Source organism: Carlito syrichta, unplaced genomic scaffold, assembly GCF_000164805.1.
Source record: "Carlito syrichta isolate Samal-C Ts95f unplaced genomic scaffold, Tarsius_syrichta-2.0.1 Scaffold137202, whole genome shotgun sequence".
Taxonomy (NCBI): Eukaryota; Metazoa; Chordata; class Mammalia; order Primates; family Tarsiidae; genus Carlito; species Carlito syrichta.
Window position 1 is genome coordinate 138,296 of NW_007081298.1, and position 20,250 is coordinate 158,545.

Genomic DNA, 20,250 nt, shown 5'->3' on the forward strand with positions numbered 1-20,250 from the left:
AGGTAATTCTTAATATTTCAGATTATGTCACTCATTTTCCTCTGGAAAGTTATAAAAGAGGACTTAAAGAGATGCCACTAGTGTCTTAGTAGCAAAATTTCTTCAACATGGAGGGTATCAACAGGAGAGGGCAGGAAGAGTGTGGGGTATTCTCTGGATGTAAACTGTTTCCTCCTCCCTCAAAGAGTGACCTCTGACCAAGGCTGGTCTCTGAAGGGTATGCATGTTCCCAGTAATGAGTCATGGGACACAGGTGACCAAGCAAAGCTGAAAATGATGTAGTGGTCACCCTTGATCAATGGAATTGTATACACCATCTAGGAATTTGACTAACTTGCTTATAAAACTATTGCTACACTGCCCTGAGTCATGGATTCTTCATTGACCTGCCACAGTTGGTGCCTCTTGTAAGTTTGAATAAACCAATGTCTTTCCCCTGCTGGACTTCTGGATGACTTCTCAGATGTACAAGCCCCCTCAGATTCGGGGTTTCCACATTACAAAGAGGGAATTCTGCTTCCCCTTTCTCCAATTCATGGCAATAGGACATGGCTTATTACATTTGAACATGGTTTTAGAAAACACATTGAGGAAGCCAATTTCTACTTTGGCCACAATAATGATATTTTCCTTGACTTTGTTATGAAAATTTTCAGTCTCTATTTCAAGCCCTCCTTATCCCCTCAGCCCTAGTCTTTCCCACTTCTAAGTAAAAAAACTATTGAATAGCTCATTTGTATCAGCTGGAGATCTTTCAGTTGCAAATGTCAGAAACTCAACTCAAATGCTTTAAGCATGAAAGAGAGTCTATTGCCTCATAGTTATAAAAGGTCCAGAGGTGTCTGGCTGGATCTAGACTCTTAAAGGACAGCACAGATGTAATTTATGCTGATTCTCTTTGTTTGGTAATTGTCTTCTGGGTTGCTGGTCTCTTGATCTCTCTGATCATCGCATGGCCTCCAAGAGCTCCTGGCTTTGTTCTAACCCCTCCAGCCAACCTTGCTTGCAAATAATGCCTCTCTCCTAAGAGTGCCAGTGAAAACTCTGGAGCCAAATATCACTGGGCCAGCTTGGGTGTTGCCAGTCCAATTCAGGTTCTCAGGTTCAACTCTGGATTTTTAAATCATAAACTCTGAAGGAGGAGCCTAAGCCCTCCAGGTGACTCTGATGCACACTTAGTTACATCTAAAGTTTGAGAACCACTTTTTTTTTTTTAGATTGTAGACCAAAGTCTGTGGTTAGGAGGATAAAATTCATTAAGTGGTTTAGGCTGAGTAGTTTGATTAGAGTCAGCAACATCCAGTCTGGTTGGTTAAAATGTTAGTGGGGAGGGCAGCTTTCCAGAGAAAAATTAGGTGTCACTATCAGATAAAACAACAGTTGCTGGGCAGGTTAAACCAACACATGTTCTACGATAGAGACTTTTCCACAAGTATGAGGTGGACGGTTATTACAGGAAGAAAGATTTGGTAGTGAATGCCAAATATTCTGTACAACTATATCTTTACAAAGGTCAGAACAATGGAGACCTTTTTTTTATAGTATATATTAGTGTCCAATTGTTTTATCCTTTAGCTTGGGTTACGATGGGCCATGCTGAGCAGCTGTGTGAGAGCGTGGGGTTCGGTACAGATAACTCGGACAGGCTAGTCCTCAGCTCCCCATCAGAGGTTGAGTCAGGTATCTACCATATTGAGCATTTTATTATCTAGAACTCACTCAAGAACACTGGATATTCTGTGTGGAAACTAGTTACACCAAAAAGATGTACTTAGGGGTGCTGTGATAAGATGGTAATTTTTCTCGTTTGTACCTCACTTGTGATTCTCATAGGTACGATGGTGGGAGATCACACCCGTCTGGAGTTCCACAACATTGAGACGGGAATCATGACTGAGAAACGCTACATCTCTGTTGTCCCCTCCAGCTTCATTGGCCACCTGCAGAGCCTCATGTTTAATGGCCTGCTCTACATCGACTTGTGTAAAAATGGTGACATTGATTACTGTGAGCTGAAGGCTCGCTTTGGACTTAGGAACATCATCGCTGACCCTGTCACCTTCAAGACCAAGAGCAGCTACCTGAGCCTCGCCACCCTCCAGGCTTACACCTCCATGCACCTCTTCTTCCAGTTCAAGACCACCTCTGCAGATGGCTTCATTCTCTTCAATAGTGGTGATGGCAATGACTTCATTGCAGTTGAGCTAGTCAAGGGGTAGGTAGAAGGAATCCCACCACTTATGTTGAGTATCTTTGCTCAAACCCTACATAAAATATGGACACAAAAAATTATCCGTACTGTTCCCTGTCCTCTATTTCTGATATGTGCTAGCATCCTCATTGTGGATCTTGATCCACAATATGATTAGGTCTGGAAAGGAGAGAGAGTCATATTTTTATTTAAAAATCTTCTGTGAATTCATTACTACTGGGTTTTTTGCTATGAAATGCAGCTCTTCAAAACTATGGAAGAGAAGCTTATTTGTACAAAAGAGGGCTATGGCGTGTGTTGCATCTATCTTTTTGGGTAATGCCAACTGGAGCCATCAAATTTATACCGAGAAATAAAACAGATATTTTTAACCCTACTGGTAGCTCACATATGCAAATTTTTTAAAGCTGCCCTTTCTTCAAGGAAAATAATCCAACAACAACAACAACAACAACAACAAAAACCAAAACAGACGGATAGATAAATGTGTCATTACCTAGTATTCTGTAGTATAACCCCTTGACTGTTTTGGCCCTAGAAATTAATATTAGGTAGTGTTAAAGAAGCAAACTTAGTTCTTACCAGTATGTGATATACTCATATAACAAATATACACTCATACTCTCTGCATCTGAAATAAAATAAATAAAAAAGAAACAAGACTATGAGTATTGTATTACAGTGAAGTATGGTTGATAGGATTTGACAATTCTTGTAGCTGTAAATCAAGCTTTAATTATTCTTGCATTATACCAGTTTAGTATGGGGGATTTGAGGACTCCTATGTCAGTTACACACACATTGTCTTTAAACCATGTCAGGGAATTTCAAGTTGTTGGGTGGTTGTTGCCCTTTTAGGTACATACACTACGTGTTTGACCTTGGAAATGGACCCAATGTGATCAAAGGCAACAGTGACCGCCCCCTGAATGACAACCAGTGGCACAATGTTGTCATCACTCGGGACAACAGTAATACCCATAGCCTGAAAGTGGACACCAAAGTGGTCACACAGGTTATCAACGGTGCCAAAAACCTGGATTTGAAAGGTAAATCTTGTGAAGAAGTCTGTCCCTCATAGAGTCTTTCTTACTGTAGAAAGGCTATTTCCAGAGGTAACCTACAGATCAGGAATGCCATGTACTTTTTATACATTGTGAGTATCCTGTTTCCACCGTGTTGAATTATACCGTAATGCTATTTACTCAGGTTTTACTTAGACTCCCCCTTGAGGAATGATTTGTTTTCTCTGATAACGAGCGAATGTCTTGCTGTGGTGACTGAATGATGAGATGTCAAAATGTGGGAAGCTCCTTAATACAGAGCAAGAAATAAAGACTTTGGAATTTTAGCTGACTCATTTACTGCCTGGGTGACATTGGCAAAATTTCTTAGCCTTGTTCAACTTATGTTTATTTTTTCATAAAATGAGGATGATAATTGTTACTTCTGTATGGGTTGTTAGGAGTTTTGATGGATATCTGTAAAATGCTCATCATATTGTTGGTAACAAGTACATAAAAAGCATTCAATAAATGGTTGTTTTGTTGAAAATGTTAATCTTGACTTTGTTTATGGTGATTATAATGTGTGAGGTGTTGTTTATAAAATGAAAGACATATAAGAAATGTTGGTTTCTTCTTTTTGCAATATAGAAACTCTGGTAATTATATTGTTTAAGCCATCCCCTCCTTCACTGGTTCTCTTTGGCCACTTTTCAGGTGACCTCTACATGGCTGGTCTGGCCCAAGGCATGTACAGCAACCTCCCAAAGCTCGTGGCCTCCCGGGATGGCTTTCAGGGTTGTCTGGCTTCAGTGGACTTGAATGGGCGCCTGCCAGACCTCATCAATGATGCCCTCCACCGGAGTGGACAGATCGAGCGTGGTTGTGAAGGTACAACCTTTTCATCTTTCTAAGCTACAGCCTTGTTGCAAGCACCAAGCCCCTTTGCTGTCTCTGCCAGTGCCTCCTTTCTCAGTACCAGTCCTCACTCATTCCCATTCACCATCTGACATTGCATCACCATCAGTGATCTCTTGTCTTGTCACTGGTTGAGTATGTTAAGACATGTGCCACAGTATTCAGGAATGTATGTTGGCAGATGTTTTCTGTGTATCACATACTTGCCAATAAAAACCTTCCCTGGCATTGACATCAGGCTTCTCCCAATTTGTACCTTTCCTTCCAGAATGGCTGAAAGGACATCAGAGATTTTTATCTATATTTTAATACATGATGGGAAGCAAGCCAGAGATTTTACGTTGGTGTCACCGTTAATAATAAAATTTCTTGTCCGTGCGTAGTGGCTCAAGTCTGTAATCCCAGCACTTTGGGAGGCCGAGGTGAGGGGATTGTCTGAACTCACAGATTCAAGAACAGTCTAGGCAACTTGGCAAGACCTCATCTCTACAATAAATCAAAAAATTAGCTGGGTATGGTAGTGAGCACCTGTAGTTCCAGCTACTTGGAAGGCTGAAGTGGAAGGATCACCTGATCCCAGTGGGTCAATGCTGGGGTGGCCGTGAGTGTTCCACTGCACTCCAGCCTGGGTGATGGAATCAGACTCTAACTAAAAAAAAAAAAAAAAATTAATTAATTAATTTAAAATAATAATAATAGTAACATTTCTTATTGTTCTTGATAATGACAACATTATTGAATGCAATCTGGCAGGAGATAGGGAAATGATGTCAGAATGCTGTGATGATGGAAGGAAGCTAACATTTATTAAGTGCTTACTAGATATCAGGCATTGTTAGGCAGTTTCTTAGTGTGGTGTAGCAGAAAAAACATTGTGGGCTTTGATGTTAAAAGGACCTGGATTCGGGTACAGGTGGTAGCTCTTAACTGTGTAACATTTGGTAAGTTATTTAATCTTTCTAAGCTACATCTTTCTTACTTGTAAAACAGAGCAATGAAACTACCTTGGAAGAGAATATAAGTAAGTTAGAGATATAAAATGCCTGGTACATAGTAGATACTCAATAAACAGTGGAATTATTTTTTTACAAATATTATCTCACGTAAGACATCTAATAATATTGCATGTCCACCCATGTAGCACAACAAACCATGCTCAGCCTGTTCCTTTAAAGGATCTACTGTCTCCTGAGATATTAACTAAATCTTATAAGTCTTCCTGACAACAATTTTTTGCAATACAAACGTGCTAGTTTCACTGGCATAGGACAACAATTAGAACACATAGATCACATTCAGCCTCCCCCTGGCAGCCTTGGGTTGGCTGAAAAGGTGACTCTTGCCTGACTTGAAAGGCAAAAAGATTGCCTGATCAGTCACCAAGGACCTATGTATTCTTTCTTTTGGTTGAGCCTTATGGTCCTTTGTTTGTGCAGTATATCGTGTTTTCTTGTATTTGTTGTTCATTTGCCACATTGAACTTGTTCATTCATCTCCTGTGTTCAGCTCCCTATATACAACGCCTTTCTTAGCCACCTTTCATTTGGGTCCGCTCACCACCATGAAGCACATTTTTATAAAAGCTTCCCATCAGCGTCTCAGGCTGATTTGTAGTTATCGAAGTTGTTTCCCTTTGCCTAAGAGCTAGTTTTCTACATTGCACTAGTAACAAGACTGTCCATCCCTCTAACCCCTTCCATTTTTCCTTTAGGCAGAGAGATTTCTTAAATTCTGTTGGCCAGATATGTTATGTGTGTTAGCATGTGTGTAAAGGGATAGGAGGTTAGGAATCACCAAGCCCTTAAAGTAGACAGTATGCTTTCTACTTCTAGAATGAACAATTTCATTCAGTTCAAGAATTTTTGTCTCAAAGAAACATCTTGGTTCTTTTGTATACTAAAGGCCAATCTGGGGATAAATGTCGCATTTGGAATTAAATTGAGTATCTTAGCTTAGAAGATTGTGGAAGGTCAGTAATTCTAGTTACCCTGGAATAATGATATCAAGGTAAATCACAATATAAAAGCACATATTAGAAAGCATAAGACACTGTTAAAATGCTAAATATTTTAATCATGCCATCATGCCAGATTTAAAAGTTAACAGGAACTATTTAATTTACTCTATAGCAACGTTGTTCAATAGAAATTATAAGTAACATATAATTATAAATTTTCTAGTAGCTACTTTTTTAAAAGCATAAAGTAGCAGCTTAAGGCAATTTTAATTTTATATTTTAATTAACTTAGTCAAATATATTTAAGATATTGTCATTTCAGCACTTATAAAATTATCAACATTTTACTTTTTTTTAAAAAAATAGTAAGCTTCCAAAATCTTGTGTGTTTTTTATACTTGGAGTGCACCTCAACTCAGACTACATACATTTCAAGTATTCAATACATGTGCTGATGGCTACCATGTTGGAAGAACAGCTCTTTAGAATGTAAAAATTGAGATGTAGCTATAGGATTTTATACTTCCTAGGCTGAAGGTCACGTGAACCTACCTGGGATTTGTACTCTGTGTACAGGGGAAAAGCGTACATTGAAGTGATTAAGATTATAATTTTAAAAATCCAGTTTTGTTTTTCTAGTAAAATTTGATATTTTGCTATAATGGACAAAGATAGAAATATAAGTTATTCCCACAGGAAAAAAAAAACTGGGAGGCAAATAAATAAAGTTACAGTATTAGATTAAAAGGAGGTCCAAATTAACTTTTACAAAGGTGTACTAAAATGGGTTAGGGTTAGGGTTAATACAAAGAACGACCCCACTTAAGAGCATTGAGAGCATCAGTGAAAGGAAATTACCTATCAAATTGGGGAAAATGTCCCGATCCCTCCCCACAGCTCTTTGTGTAGTTTGGCATTACTCATCACATGCATTATGGAGAGTTCCGACCTTCATCTGGTTGATTTTCTGAAGCCGGATATTGTGGCTTGATGGTTCTACCATCTGAAGCCATACTGAGCCCCATGGGCCTAATAGCCCTGCACTCTATTGCCATGGAGATAAGTAGGATGGTCACCCACTGAGCATTATGACTGCCCACTGGGTGGGAGGAAGCGGAGGGTGAGTACTTGAGGGAAGAGGGCCCTTGTTGATTGTACACAGATGACTTGGATAATTAGCCTAAGTATCCAGTAAAAATGACCAAAAAGTGGGTTAAGGCATAAATGACTGTCATTGGAAGCTTGTACCATTATGAATAAGCCCTTGTAAGAGATCCCAGGAGCTTTTTAGGGTTCTGTGGAACATGGTAGGGAGGTAAATGAAGAACTCAAAATCTTGGAGAGACTGCAAAAAGAGTCATTCTAACTCTTATACAGAGCATATTAACCCCAAGAAGGCATTCGAGTGTTATGTAGTGTGGGAATTATAGGAAATAGAACATATTTTTTTAAATTTGGGTTTTTTTTTTCTTTTTTAATGTGAAAATGAATTTAATTTTTAAAAATTTTTCATATAATTTAGGGGGTACAGGTACAAGTACAGGTTTCTTATGTGCATATTTTGAAGAGTGGTGAAATCTGGGGTCTTAGTATACCTATCACCCAAATAGTGAATATTGCACCCAAGAACACTTTGCTTAATTCATCATTTCTCTGTATAGAGTAGGAAACAGGTAGGGGATGAGGTTTTATTACTAAGAACTAAGACCAGGATCTTTTAAAGATAAGTTGTATTCTAACAAATCTGGAATATGTATATTTTATCTATGTAAACTCCCTATGACAACAGATAACGGGCAAAAAAGTCCAAATTTATTTTAGAAAACATATTAATCTCCAACTTTATGGTGCTGAATTGTTCATAGCAAAAAAAAAAAAAAAAAAGAACAGCTAGTTTTTCATTTTCTGTCTCTAATACATGCAGAGTGTATAGTTTAGAAATTGAGTGCAGTTTTTGGGCACCTCCTAGTCAACAGTTAGCTACGACTTGCTACTTCTCAATTTAGGCTAGGATTTTATAAAATAATGCCTGGTTTAATACATGGCTGGTAAATATCTCTTTCTATCTTGAGGCCAGCTTTGCTGCAGTGGCCAAGGAATTACTGACTGGAAATGCTGTTCAATTGCAGATGGTACATGTCCGAGAGAAACACACAAGCTTCATTTCGAGACTGGCATAAATCAGAAGGACATGATTTGGTGCTTTTTTGTCCACAGCCATTTGGGTTTGGCTATATTTTCAATATTAAACAAATTGAGCACTTTGGTGTTTCCAAGTCACTTTGATACAAATGTCCAATTCTAGTGCCATGTTCCCTGGTGACATTTGCAAGGGGATGCAGGGGTGCACCCAAGTCACTCTTCCATACTCAACTCTTGATTGTTCAGAATTATTTTTGTGGGCTCTCTCTGACTGTGCACATGTGTATTTCAGTCTGGCCATGCACTCCCCTTATTTCTGAACCATATGCCTTGGGGTTGGCTGTGTGGATGTGGGAAGGCTCTTGTTGCCATGGCTTGTGCTTTGTCAAGTTCAATACGTCCTTGCCCTTGCTCTGCTGACTTGGCTCTGAAGAGGCCTGCTCGTTCCTGGTCTGCGCGCCCTCCTTTTGCCCCCGTCTGTGCTGTCTCTGGTGAACCTGTAGAGCATTTCAATTGTCTGTCTAAGTGATGTTGGTTATGCAGATTGCATTTTCATTTCTGTAATGTTACCCTGGTTTATTCTGCCTCTTACTAACCTCTGGTTATTGTTTTCGCTTTTTCTGTTCTTTTGCTAACAAAGTTGCGTTGACCAAAGCTGACCTGCAAGGTAGAGAAGGCTCTTGTTCCCATTACCACTTTGGACTGAAAGCGCCCTGTGTAACCCTTGGTATTTCTTTAGAGGTCCTCAGGCTGTCACACCTCTTGGACAGCAGCAAGTGTGGGAGGTGGCTGAACCCTGTGTTCTTCTAAAATGGTGACAGAAAACCCAGATCAATGCATGAAAAATAACTACAAAGAGGAGACCTCATGGGGATAGGAACATGATTTCATTTTGGGGGATACCAAAGAGGTTTGACAGCATCCTATACTGTGACTACCCACAAACACATTAATCCACTTTGGAAATGATGAATGTCTCTTCAAGTAGTTGCCATGGCGGGGTCAACTCCTCTTAATGTATAGAAGGCAGCACTTGGAAGAAGGGGAAAAAAAGACCACTTGAACTCTTAATTTATTATTGTCTGGGTCAGGGAGGTCATTTCCTAGAGCAGGACATTTAAGTGCTTCGGCCTTATGAAAAAGAATGTCATTTTCTCTTTAATTTTAAAGAAACATTTTTAGGTATTTGGGAGATATTTGTGTCATTAAAATGTTCCAGAGATTTATATTTCCTATTGGGAATTTTGGTTGAGCACTTTAATTTCCTGTTTTGTGATCTCAGAAAGAAAAGAAAGTGCTCTTGGGGAAGAAGATGATCTACTGGTTTTATCCTGAACACTCTATAAAATGCCTGCATGGGAGATATCAGTGAATATCTATTGCAGAAACGGCTTCTTCTACCATTCAAAGAGGCACCGTACAAAGTCAGTAGTGGCCCATTGGTCCTATGGTGTCAGGCTGCTTTGACTCAGAATAGCAAGATAGGAACAGGCATTTTAGGTATCTTCTGTCTGATTACCAAGCAGGAGACTGAGCCTCCATTGGCTCTGCAGAGTGTGCAATCAACAAAAATTGTTAGAAGTGGTTAAGACAAAGGTAGCTTTAAAAAATTACTTTTCGTCTCAGTGATCATTTACTTTGCTTTGGCTTACTTGTTATAACCATGTAGGTAACCAATACAGTGTCTGTTTCTAAGAAGGGCATTCACTAATAAGGACTCTCTCAGTCATTTCACCCTAACATTTTCTTTTATGTCCTTTCAGTAGATTCATATATATTTTGACATATATTAAGATTAATGAAAAGAACATGTATTAGATTTGTACTTGAAATTTAAGGAAGCTGTACAGTTGCTTTCAGTTTCAAAGTATGTAAGACCCTTGTGGAAATACTGTTGTTTTAGGCATTATGTTTAATTAAGAAAAAAGACTCACTACATATTATTCTATAAGTGGTGGGGAGGGAGAAGAAAGACAGGATTTGATCTACAATGCGAAACAATCTAAGATTGTTAAAGTTCCTTAGGAGAAGATGAAGCAGATGAAACTAGATAATTTCATCTCCTTCTTGACTTTCCCCTTTTTCAGGGAAATAAATATATGTATTTTGAGTCCCCAGAACCTAGCATAGTCCCTCACCTAGAGACTCCATACATGGCAAAATAATCTTAATGTTCTCATCCAAAGGAAAAATGATTTGTAGGAGTTCTACAAAGAAGTGTCTCATCTTCATGCCCAAAGTAAATTATTGATCAAAATGTAGATTCAGATTTGGAGGCAGTGTAGCTTGGAACATTTTCCCCTTCATAAAAACAGTCTAGTCACCAGTGTGGTTTTTAAGTTGACTCAGACCTTCTTTTATTTTTGTAATGACTTGACAGTCTCTTTGTGATAGGAACTGATATTCTTTATAACTTTTTTGGGTGGCAAATGTTTTTAGTTTTTTGTTTCCTGACACTGGGATATGGACCATTACTCATAAGCTGACTTTTTCAGCTACAATCTGTGAGCACTTATAGTATTAATTACCGTAAAGTGTGAAGGACAGTAGAAACATATGACAAAGAAACAAGGCAGTCTGAAATGTAGAGGCAAATGTATTTAGAAGGAAATTAATAATGCAGTATAGCAAGTGGTATAATGAGTCTAGACCAGTCAACAGCTTAAGTCCTCTTGTTATTGTGTTGTATGCTTTGGGTAGTGTTTTGTTTTATATTTAATTTTTTTAGCTTCTCCAGTGATTGTGTTGTTCAATTTAACAGGAACTGAGTTGTCAGCTATTTTTATATATTAGAGGCTGAGTTAGGTACTAGGGATACTGGAGTATTGCAGATGAGAATTCATTTGAGGATCAGCCAATAATAAGAATGCAGAGTGAAAACTGCTTTCCTAGAGATATGTATCAAGTCTGTGAGCATGGAGGAAAATGACTTGGTGATGTGGGGTGATGGAGGTCATGGAGAGTGCTCAAGGGTGTCTTATCAGACAGAGTTTGAGCTGAGCCTGAAGGTCAAGTATGGTTTAGTTGAATGAGTGGTGATAGCACATTTAAGAGCTCAGCTGGTGTGGGGACCTGCAAGAAACTCAGTTTGGCTGAATGAATGTTCCTGTGGGGATACTGTAGATGATGAAGTGAAGTGAGAAATGTAGGATAGAGACAGGTGATATCAGGAGCTGGACTTTTTCCCAAGGATGCTGTAAGGAAGACAGAGATTTGGATCAGATTTCATTTTATCAAGATCACTCTGACATCAGGGTGAAGAAGGGAGGATAAGGATAGAAACTGGAAGCAGAGGGCAGAGTCACCAATGGAATAACACATTTCAAGACAGGGGGAAGAGACTTGCCCTGCTGCCTGTTACTTTACCTGGCCAAGAAGGTAACAAGTTTCCCTCTCAGACGAAACCTGGAAGAAACTAGGAAGAAAATGAGTTCTTTCTCCTGTTTATTGCACACCCACCCCCCTCCCACTGCCACACTGTTATTCTGGTTAGTGGCAGATACATTTACACTTTATGACAAAATGTTTTAGGGAAGAACTTTTATCCACTGTCCGGGTTTCAGGCCAGAATCCACATCTCTCGAGGCAAGTAGAGGAAGTAGGAGCTCTCTGTGATACTTCTTTGAGCCACATGGGAGGTGTTGTATTGCTGAGTGGGGCAGTCTTTATATCAGCATACTTTGGACAATTTTATAGGGCATTTAGAAATAATTTTCTAATTACTTTTTGTTTTAAATAGGGGTATTATTGGAAAGGAAAATATTCCTTAAAAGTCTGTCCATGTAAGGAGGGAGTTAGAGGATCCAAGATGAAACAGACCTGGCTATTTTGAGAAAGTCAATCAAAGTACTGTGTTCAGATACCTTGAAAATATCAAGAGTCTTTCAAGGGATTTTAGATGAGAGCTGATATCAGCCAAACACCTTCAATAGGCAAAGGAAATTTTGCTGCTCCAACTATCCTTACTGTAAGGAATATTATTCTCCACATCATTTTTTCCCCCAAGCTAAAGGCTATATCACATTTTCCATTGTATTTTAGTTCCTAATAGGAATCAGTTCCTCAACATGGTTTTCATTATGGAAAATAATAAAAGAGAGAAATTACACTGAACTTATCACTATCATTCTTGCCTCTTGTCTCTCAACACTGCAAAAGAGAAGTTTACAAGAGAACTGTGTAAATGTGGCTTACTACCTTGATACATCTTGTTTCTGGACTCTTCATCAACTATACACCCAGTTTAAGAGGGAGGAGAAAACCTGATTATTTTTCTTTCCAGCAGAATTGTTAGTGCCCTTTATTGAGTGTCTAACTGATGTAGGTGCACACTAAGAACTTAGCATTTTATAGATCCATTATGACTATACATTTACCTGGTAAATATTGTTATTACCATTTAATAGATGACTTATAGGCCTTGCATATATTATTTCATTTGATCTTCACACCATGGGAGGTAGTAACAATTTATATCTCCATTATCCAGTTGGGGAAACTGAGATTCAGAGTTTATGTAGCCAGGCCAAGGTCACATTGCTAGTAAGGAATAAAACTGAATTGAAAGCCTCTGACCTTTTCTCTTTTATGCTATATGGTGTGAGTTTGGATTTGCCTATTTGCAAAGCAGAAACAGTATATAGATGGCCAGAGAGTATCTGTGAGTTGTTCTTAATACTGACTTTATGGCAGTCAATTTTCTTATCAATACCATCGCAGTAAGTTCTAGATAATATTTGCATAAAATATTTTAAGTTACTTTGTTCTTGTTGAGAGTAGCCTTTGAAACTCCTTTGTATATTTTAAAGTACATTCCACTGCCCTAACAAACCACCACATCAGCGCCTAGGGGGGGAAAAAAAAGAAAAACATATAGTCATCAGTTTACATTCTCTAAAGCAGCATTGACTTATTAGCACTTGGCCATAATTTTAAGAAGAAGGAATTATCTAATTAGTTGACCTTTATGACTCAGGCATCCCCTGAAATAGAGTGGTTTGAGCAAAAAGGCTTTATGATAACATGCTATCCTCTCACCCTCACAAATGCTCTAACTGCAGCAGTCATCAACTCCTACCTCTCCCCTGTCATGGAGATTTCACATGGGTAAATTGCTTTACTCATAAGGTATAATTATACTTTTTAGTTCATTGACCATCAAGGGCAGTGCTGTGCTGAAGTTGGTACCAGCATAGGAATTGTTAAAATAATTTGAAAGCCAGTTGACATGATGTAACACATGATAGCTTTAAATTGGTTATGGTGGGAATATTTTATACAACTAAAATCAATACACGTTACAAATAAATTTTTTTCATGGAGTGCTGGTTGTTAAACATTTACCAGTGATGTACCACCAATTAAAGGCTACCGAGGATAAAGACTTCATGAAGCCATCTCCAGATTCGACTAATCCCCATGTATGGGCATGACCTGTCTTATATCCAGTGTATTATGAGAGGGCTGAAATGGTTGAAGAGAATAGGGATGTCAGTGAAACTGTTCCTAATGTTGGATTTTACTGTTTGTCTTTTTTACTCATCAACCTAATCATGTGACCTTTTTTTAAACCCTTGTTTAAGAAGAGAAAGGTATAAACACCTGAACATGCTTGATAAGAGTGACTTTGGTACCTTGCTGAATTTTGGAAAGGCGTAGGTCCTGCCTTCAAGACAAAGAGCATGATCTCTGGAAAACAGTCACCTTCAGGTCTCCCTGTTAATATAGTTTTATAGCATTTAGGCCTCAGTTCCCTGGCATTGCCTTATCTTTTGTAAAATGAGACCCAGAGTACTCACTTCTCAGTTGATTCTATATGAAGAAAGACATGTGGCATATTTAAGGAATTATTGCTGTCTTATTTTAAAATTAAATATAAGTAAATATGTTTCTAGCCATTAAAATAGTTACATCTTAAGTTGTCTGTAAATGACACTCTTCAGAAAAGTCAAGAGGACCCCACAACACTGCAAATTTAGAAATACTCTGAGATTTATGGATGTAGCTTTGCTTAAGGAACCAAGACGAATATGCACCTAAGTTAGGAAGCTGTCCTTATTAGTCAGGATTCTCTATAGAAATATAACCAATAGGCTCATATGTTTATGAAGGCCAAGAACTTTTACAATCTTCTGTCTGCAGTCCGAAGAACCAAGAAAGCTTTTGGTCTACTCCAGTCAGAATCCAAAGGCTTGAGAATGAGGGTAGTGAGGGAAAGAAGTGGTGTGTTAGTATAAGTCCTGGTCCAGTCCAAAAGCCCAAGAACCAGGAGTACTAATGGCCGTTGTCTGAGGGTAGAAGAAGATACCTATCTCATCTCAAGCAGAAAGAGTAAATCCCCTTTCCTCTGCCTTCTTCTACTTGGGACCCCAGTGGATTGATGATGGCTGTCTACACGGGGGAGGGCAATCTGCTTTATTCAATTCACCAATTAAAATGCTAATCTCATTTGTAAATACTCTCTCAGATGCACTCAGAAATAATGTTTCATATTGTTTTATATAATAACCAGCTCTCCGGGCATCCCATAACCCAGTTAGGTTGACATATGACATTAATCATTACATCCTTCCAGACACTTCTCAACTTTTACATTCTTATATTTTAGCAGTAAAGAGTATAGATTGCTCAGGAAGATGGTAAGAGTCCTTAATTTATAAAGCCCAACCTAAAAAATTCTTGTAGAGTTTCTGCAGACTTATTTACATGGGCTACATATATATGACACACACCCATATATACACACATACACATATCTATGTATAGTCATCTTTCTTTCTCTATACTTCATTATTTTTTCTTCCCACTCAGTTACTACTCTCTCATTTTCCCCCTATGAAGCAATGTAAATTTAACAATGTAAAAGTGGAAGGGTTTTTGTACTTATCAGGGGTGGAAAATTAATTTGAAGGTAAAAGTTCTCTTCAGACAGTTCATGACAACTCTCATAAGGCTCCTTCTCATGGCAACCATAGTTTGTTTTGTGGGTTGGCAGAGAGTTCTGTGATGACTTCATATTTAGGTTACACTCATCAGGTCTAAGTCCTTTGACAAGCACTTCACACCTTGTGGTTAAAGTTGGTGAATATTGGTAAATCAGCCCCACCTGGTGTCAACTGCCAGGCTGCAAGCCTTGACCCTCTAGTTTAAATGGATATTGGGAACCCCGACTTGATGTGACTCCAGGCCTGTCACTCCTCCCCACACCTCCACTACACCTCTCCCCTTCTTCATGCATTTCTGGTCTGGCCAGGACTAGCTGGTGCTGGATTAGCAATATTTATCAATTTTAGATTAGGATGTTTGAGGACTAGGTTTGCCTAAGTCTTACTTGGGCAATTACAGAGGGAAAGTACATTCTGATACAAATGTTCCAGAGCTTTAGGTAGCACTTTTATTTCAAGGACGTGCAAACAATAAAAGATACTCTATCCACTTTTGATTTTCTAGAACACGAAGAGGAATTGACTAAATAGTTAACTTGTGCTGCAAAGGTGGATTTGAGTAGAAACAGGCATAAAATGACTCTACGGGGCAGCTCTCAAACAGAAAAACAATCCCAAATGTAAAAGGAATGATGGGAAATTTGTGGCAGCCATCAGAGTTATCTTCTGAAAAAATTATAAGAAAAGTAACTCAGTGCTGTCCAGTGAACTGAAAACAGAGCTGAAAATTAGAAACCAAAGCATTAACATCATTGACAACTCATTTAGTCCTTCCAGACATATTTCTACTGCCTTGTCACTTTCTGTACTATACAAAGAAAAGTCACCATCTTTTCTCAAAAGAACATGTAGCTATTTTAACGAGGACTGATTACATATCAAATGCAAAAATAGTGTACACCATCCCCATATAGAGGTTTCCAAATGCCTCAGTGCAGTTTTAAGATATTAATAATAATGTTAATAATACCTTGTAGCTCTGCACAGTAGCTCATGCCTATACTCCCAACACTTGGGGAGGTGGAGGCAAGAGGATTGCCTGAGCCAGGAGCATGCCACTGCACTCCAGCCTAGGTGACAAAGTGAGACTCCATCTCAAAAAAAAGAAAAGAAATAAAAATTTTGTAAATATGTAATTATAAAGGTTTGTGTTATCTTAGAGCATCTGGAATTTTAGGTTGATTTGGAAGAGTTTTAGAAAAAAATACGGTTATTAAATCCCAAGGATTATCTGTTATGCTTATAAACATATATTTGATAAAGATTTCTGTTCATACATTTGGACAAAACTAATTCTATTTGTTTTTAACTTAATTGAAATGGCATTTTGAAAAAGTTCCTTGTTAGAAAAACAAATTCTTACACTAAAATGTCATCTTTCTCTGGTTGTAGGTCAGAAATAGCATATTTAAGCTGTTCTTGTTAATTCAATCATCCCACACATACACATTCTGTCCCTCCCTTTCCTGAGCCCATAACAAGTTAGGTGGTGGACTGTGGAATTAACACACCTGTGTTTGAAACCTCACCCTACTACTTGCTACCTGTGAAATCTTGGGATAAATTACCTAAATTTCAGTGTCTCAGTTAACTTTTTTGAAACTTGCCTTCTGGTTCAATAATCAAACATTTATTTAATTTTAAAATTCTGAATGTCTTCCATAAGAAAATGTGTTTCTCTGATTCTTTAATACTTATAATTATAGTTGCTTCATCATGTGCTTATAAAGATTGAATTAATATCTTAAAAGCACTTAGTACACTCTCTGACACATAATAAGTACCATGTAAGCCATATCCATTGTTACATCCTTTTTCTGATTTGCACAAGATTATTTTGTATCAATAGATTTTCAGTGAAAATCATCGTTGAGGCTTTTTTCCCCTCAAAGCGTGTTTCTTCTTTTTTCTTTTCTTTTTTTGACACTCTGCTATCAGTGTAAAATGCATCATGGAATACATCGACATTAAATATATTCTGAACTTTAAATAAGTTAAAATAAGAATAGGAGTTTATAAAATGGTAATCTGGAAAAAATTCTAGAATCTAGTCCAGACTCATGCATTCAACACATAGGAGTTCTTGTTGCAATATCTAGCAAGATTGAATGTATTTAATAGTTAAATTAGAAGAGGAAACAGTTAAATACCATCACTTTAACCTGCCCCCAAAAAACAAAACAAACTTATATGAGTCAGGTCCAATTTTATTTTTCTGCTTGTGGATATCCATTTGTCCAACACTGTTTATTGAAGTGGCTGTTCTTTCTTCATTGTATATGCTTGGGACCTTTGTAGAACATCAGTTGACTATTAATGTATAGATCCTTATATTGCTTATAAATACTAGGGGTAAATTGTCTTTAAAAAACCCCACTTACCTTTAAGTTCTAAAAGAATGACTTAATTTTATTTCTTTTGTATTTTGTTCTTTAATTTTTTTTGTTTAATATTTTCTAAGCCCTCAATTTGTACCAAATATGATATAAAAAATGAGAGATTTAAAGGTGAACAAGATAGGCTCAAGGGGCTTATATTCCAATAGGATTTTACAAACATGAAAAAACATAATGGTACTGACAAAAAACAGACATGTTTACCAATGACACAGAATAGAGAACCCAGAAGTAAATTCATACATTTATGGTCAATTGATTGTCAACAAAGTTTCCAAATATATACAATGGAGAAAGGACAGCCTCTTCAATAAATGGTATTGGGTAAACTGAATATCCACAAGCATAAAAATGAAATTGAACCCTTTTCTCACACCACATGCAAAATCAACTCAAAATGCATTAAAGACTTAAATGTAAAACTGAAACTATAAAACTTCTGGAGGAAAACATAAGGAAAATGCCTCATGACAATTAGGCAAAGATTTTTTAGATATGACCTCAAAAGCACAGGCAACAAAGGCAAAAATAAATAGGATTGCATCAAACTGAAAAGCTTCTGCACAGCAAAGAAAGCAATTAATGGAGTGATGAGATAACCCATGGATTGGGAGAAAATATCTGCATATTTTCCATATATCTGATAAGAGGCTATTACATGTCATAAATTATATGTCATAATATAAAAGAAACTCAGACAATTCAATAGCAGCAACAACAACAAAACCCAACAAGTAAACCAATCAAAAATGGGCAAAAGATCTAAATAGACATTTTCAAAAGAAGACAAACAAATGGCCAACGGATACAAGAAAAAATGCTCAACATCACTAATCATCAGGGAAGTGCAAATTAAAACCCAACATGCTATCACCTCACACCTGCTAAAATAGCTGTACCAAAAAGATAAGAGATAGCAAGTGTTGGCAAAGATGTGGAGAAAAAGAAACGCTTGTGCACTGTTGGTGGAAATATAAGTTGATACAGCCATCATGGAAACAAAAAACTAGAAATAGAATTACCATTCAATTCAACAATCCCGCTTCTAGGTATATAACCAAAAGAACAGAAAGCAGTATGACAGAGATATGAGCACTTTCATGTTCATTGCAATATTATATGCAATAGCTAAGAATCGGAAGCAGCCTAGCTGTCCACCATCAGATTAATGGATTTAAAAAATGTGGTGTATATACACAATGTAATACTTACTATTCAGCCTTTAAAATGTGGGAAATCTTGTCATTGGCAACAGCATGGATGCATCTGAAGAATATGTTACTGAGCAAAATAAGCCAGGCCCAGAAAGACAAATACTGCATGATCTCACTCATATGTGGAATCTAAAGTGTTGTACTCATAAAAATAGAGAGTAAAAAAAAAAAAATTTTAGAGAGTAGAATGATGGTTACCAGAGGCTGGGAGAGGGGATGGATGGGAAAAGGAGAGCTATTGATCAATAGGTACAGTTTCAATTAGACAAGAGGAATATGCTTTAGTGATGGATTGTATAGAATGTTGACTACAATAAATAATAATGCACCTTAAAATTTAAGAATGGCTTAAAAAGTAGATTTTAGATGTTATCATCACAAAAAAGTTAAGTAGCTGAAGTGATTGATTTTGTAATTAGCCTGATTTAATCACTCCATGATGTAAATGTATATAAAAACCTCACGTTGTACCCCACAATATATACAATTATTATTTGCCCATCAAAATATAAATGACACAATTTAATTTCAGGTCATGTAGTTGTTATGAGTTTAATAAACAGGAAGGCAGACTGAAGAGTAAATGTAATACTGGTGAGGCTTCCTCAAACAGGATAGTCTGGAGAAATCTCATTTTGAGCTGAAACTTACAGAATAAAAATAAACTAGTCATTTAAAAAACTGGAGGAAGAACAGTTAAAGCCATGGATCCAGGAAGAGCAAAGGAATTTGAAGATGGGGTGAGCTTGAGGTGTTAGAACCGTGGTCCTGGAATGTACCTGGTGGGCTCGTTGTAACTCAGATTCCTGAACCTTGCCTTCAGTCAGTAGTTCTGGGTGGGGCCTGAAAGGATGCTTTACTCACAAGCTCCCAGGAGGTGTAGATGCTGCTGATTTGAGGACAACACCCTGAACACCATTGTGTCAGAGAGGGGCCGAACGGAGGAAGAGTTGGCTGTAGCACTGGGAGCTGGAGCTGGGATAAGCAGTAAGAAATGCAGGAGGTAGGGGCTTTATGAGCTCAACCTTAAAAAAGAGATACAAGGCTAATTCCAGACTGATGAGATGTTATTAAAGGTCCTATGTGTTCTCACTGACTGTGTTCTTGTTCTTAGATGGTTAAAATGTAGTCAGTCTTCTGAGATTATCAGATTCTTCTATATGGTATTCACCTCTTGATGTCATGAAACAAATTCAGTGGAATTAGGAAATAACCCGTAATTTCCTCTGTAGTGGATCATTGACCAATCTGTAACAAACGGGAAAGACCACTCACTTTGTGGAGTGCAAACATGCTCCCACTCTCAGATTTTTTTTTTTTTTTACTTCATTTTATTATAAAGATGTGGGATACAAGTCAGGATTAGATGCATGAGTAGTCTTTGTGCAGGTGAAGCTTGGGACTTCAACTGGTCCTCACTTCCCCTGGTTTAGGACCAGGTACCCTTGGTGATCTTACATGTC

General features: G+C 37.7%; 1 protein-coding gene across 1 annotated transcript in view; it reads left to right on the plus strand.

Annotated features, from left to right (window-relative positions):
* Positions 1–20,250, plus strand: part of LOC103251212 (neurexin-3-like) — a 105,646-nt gene that overhangs the window by 82,052 nt on the left and 3,344 nt on the right. Inside the window, exons 3-6 of the mRNA XM_021708446.1 lie at positions 1,834–2,215; positions 3,071–3,261; positions 3,934–4,107; positions 8,874–8,900. Coding sequence (XP_021564121.1) covers positions 1,834–2,215; positions 3,071–3,261; positions 3,934–4,107; positions 8,874–8,900 — 774 coding nt within the window. The remainder of the gene's footprint in view (positions 1–1,833; positions 2,216–3,070; positions 3,262–3,933; positions 4,108–8,873; positions 8,901–20,250) is intronic.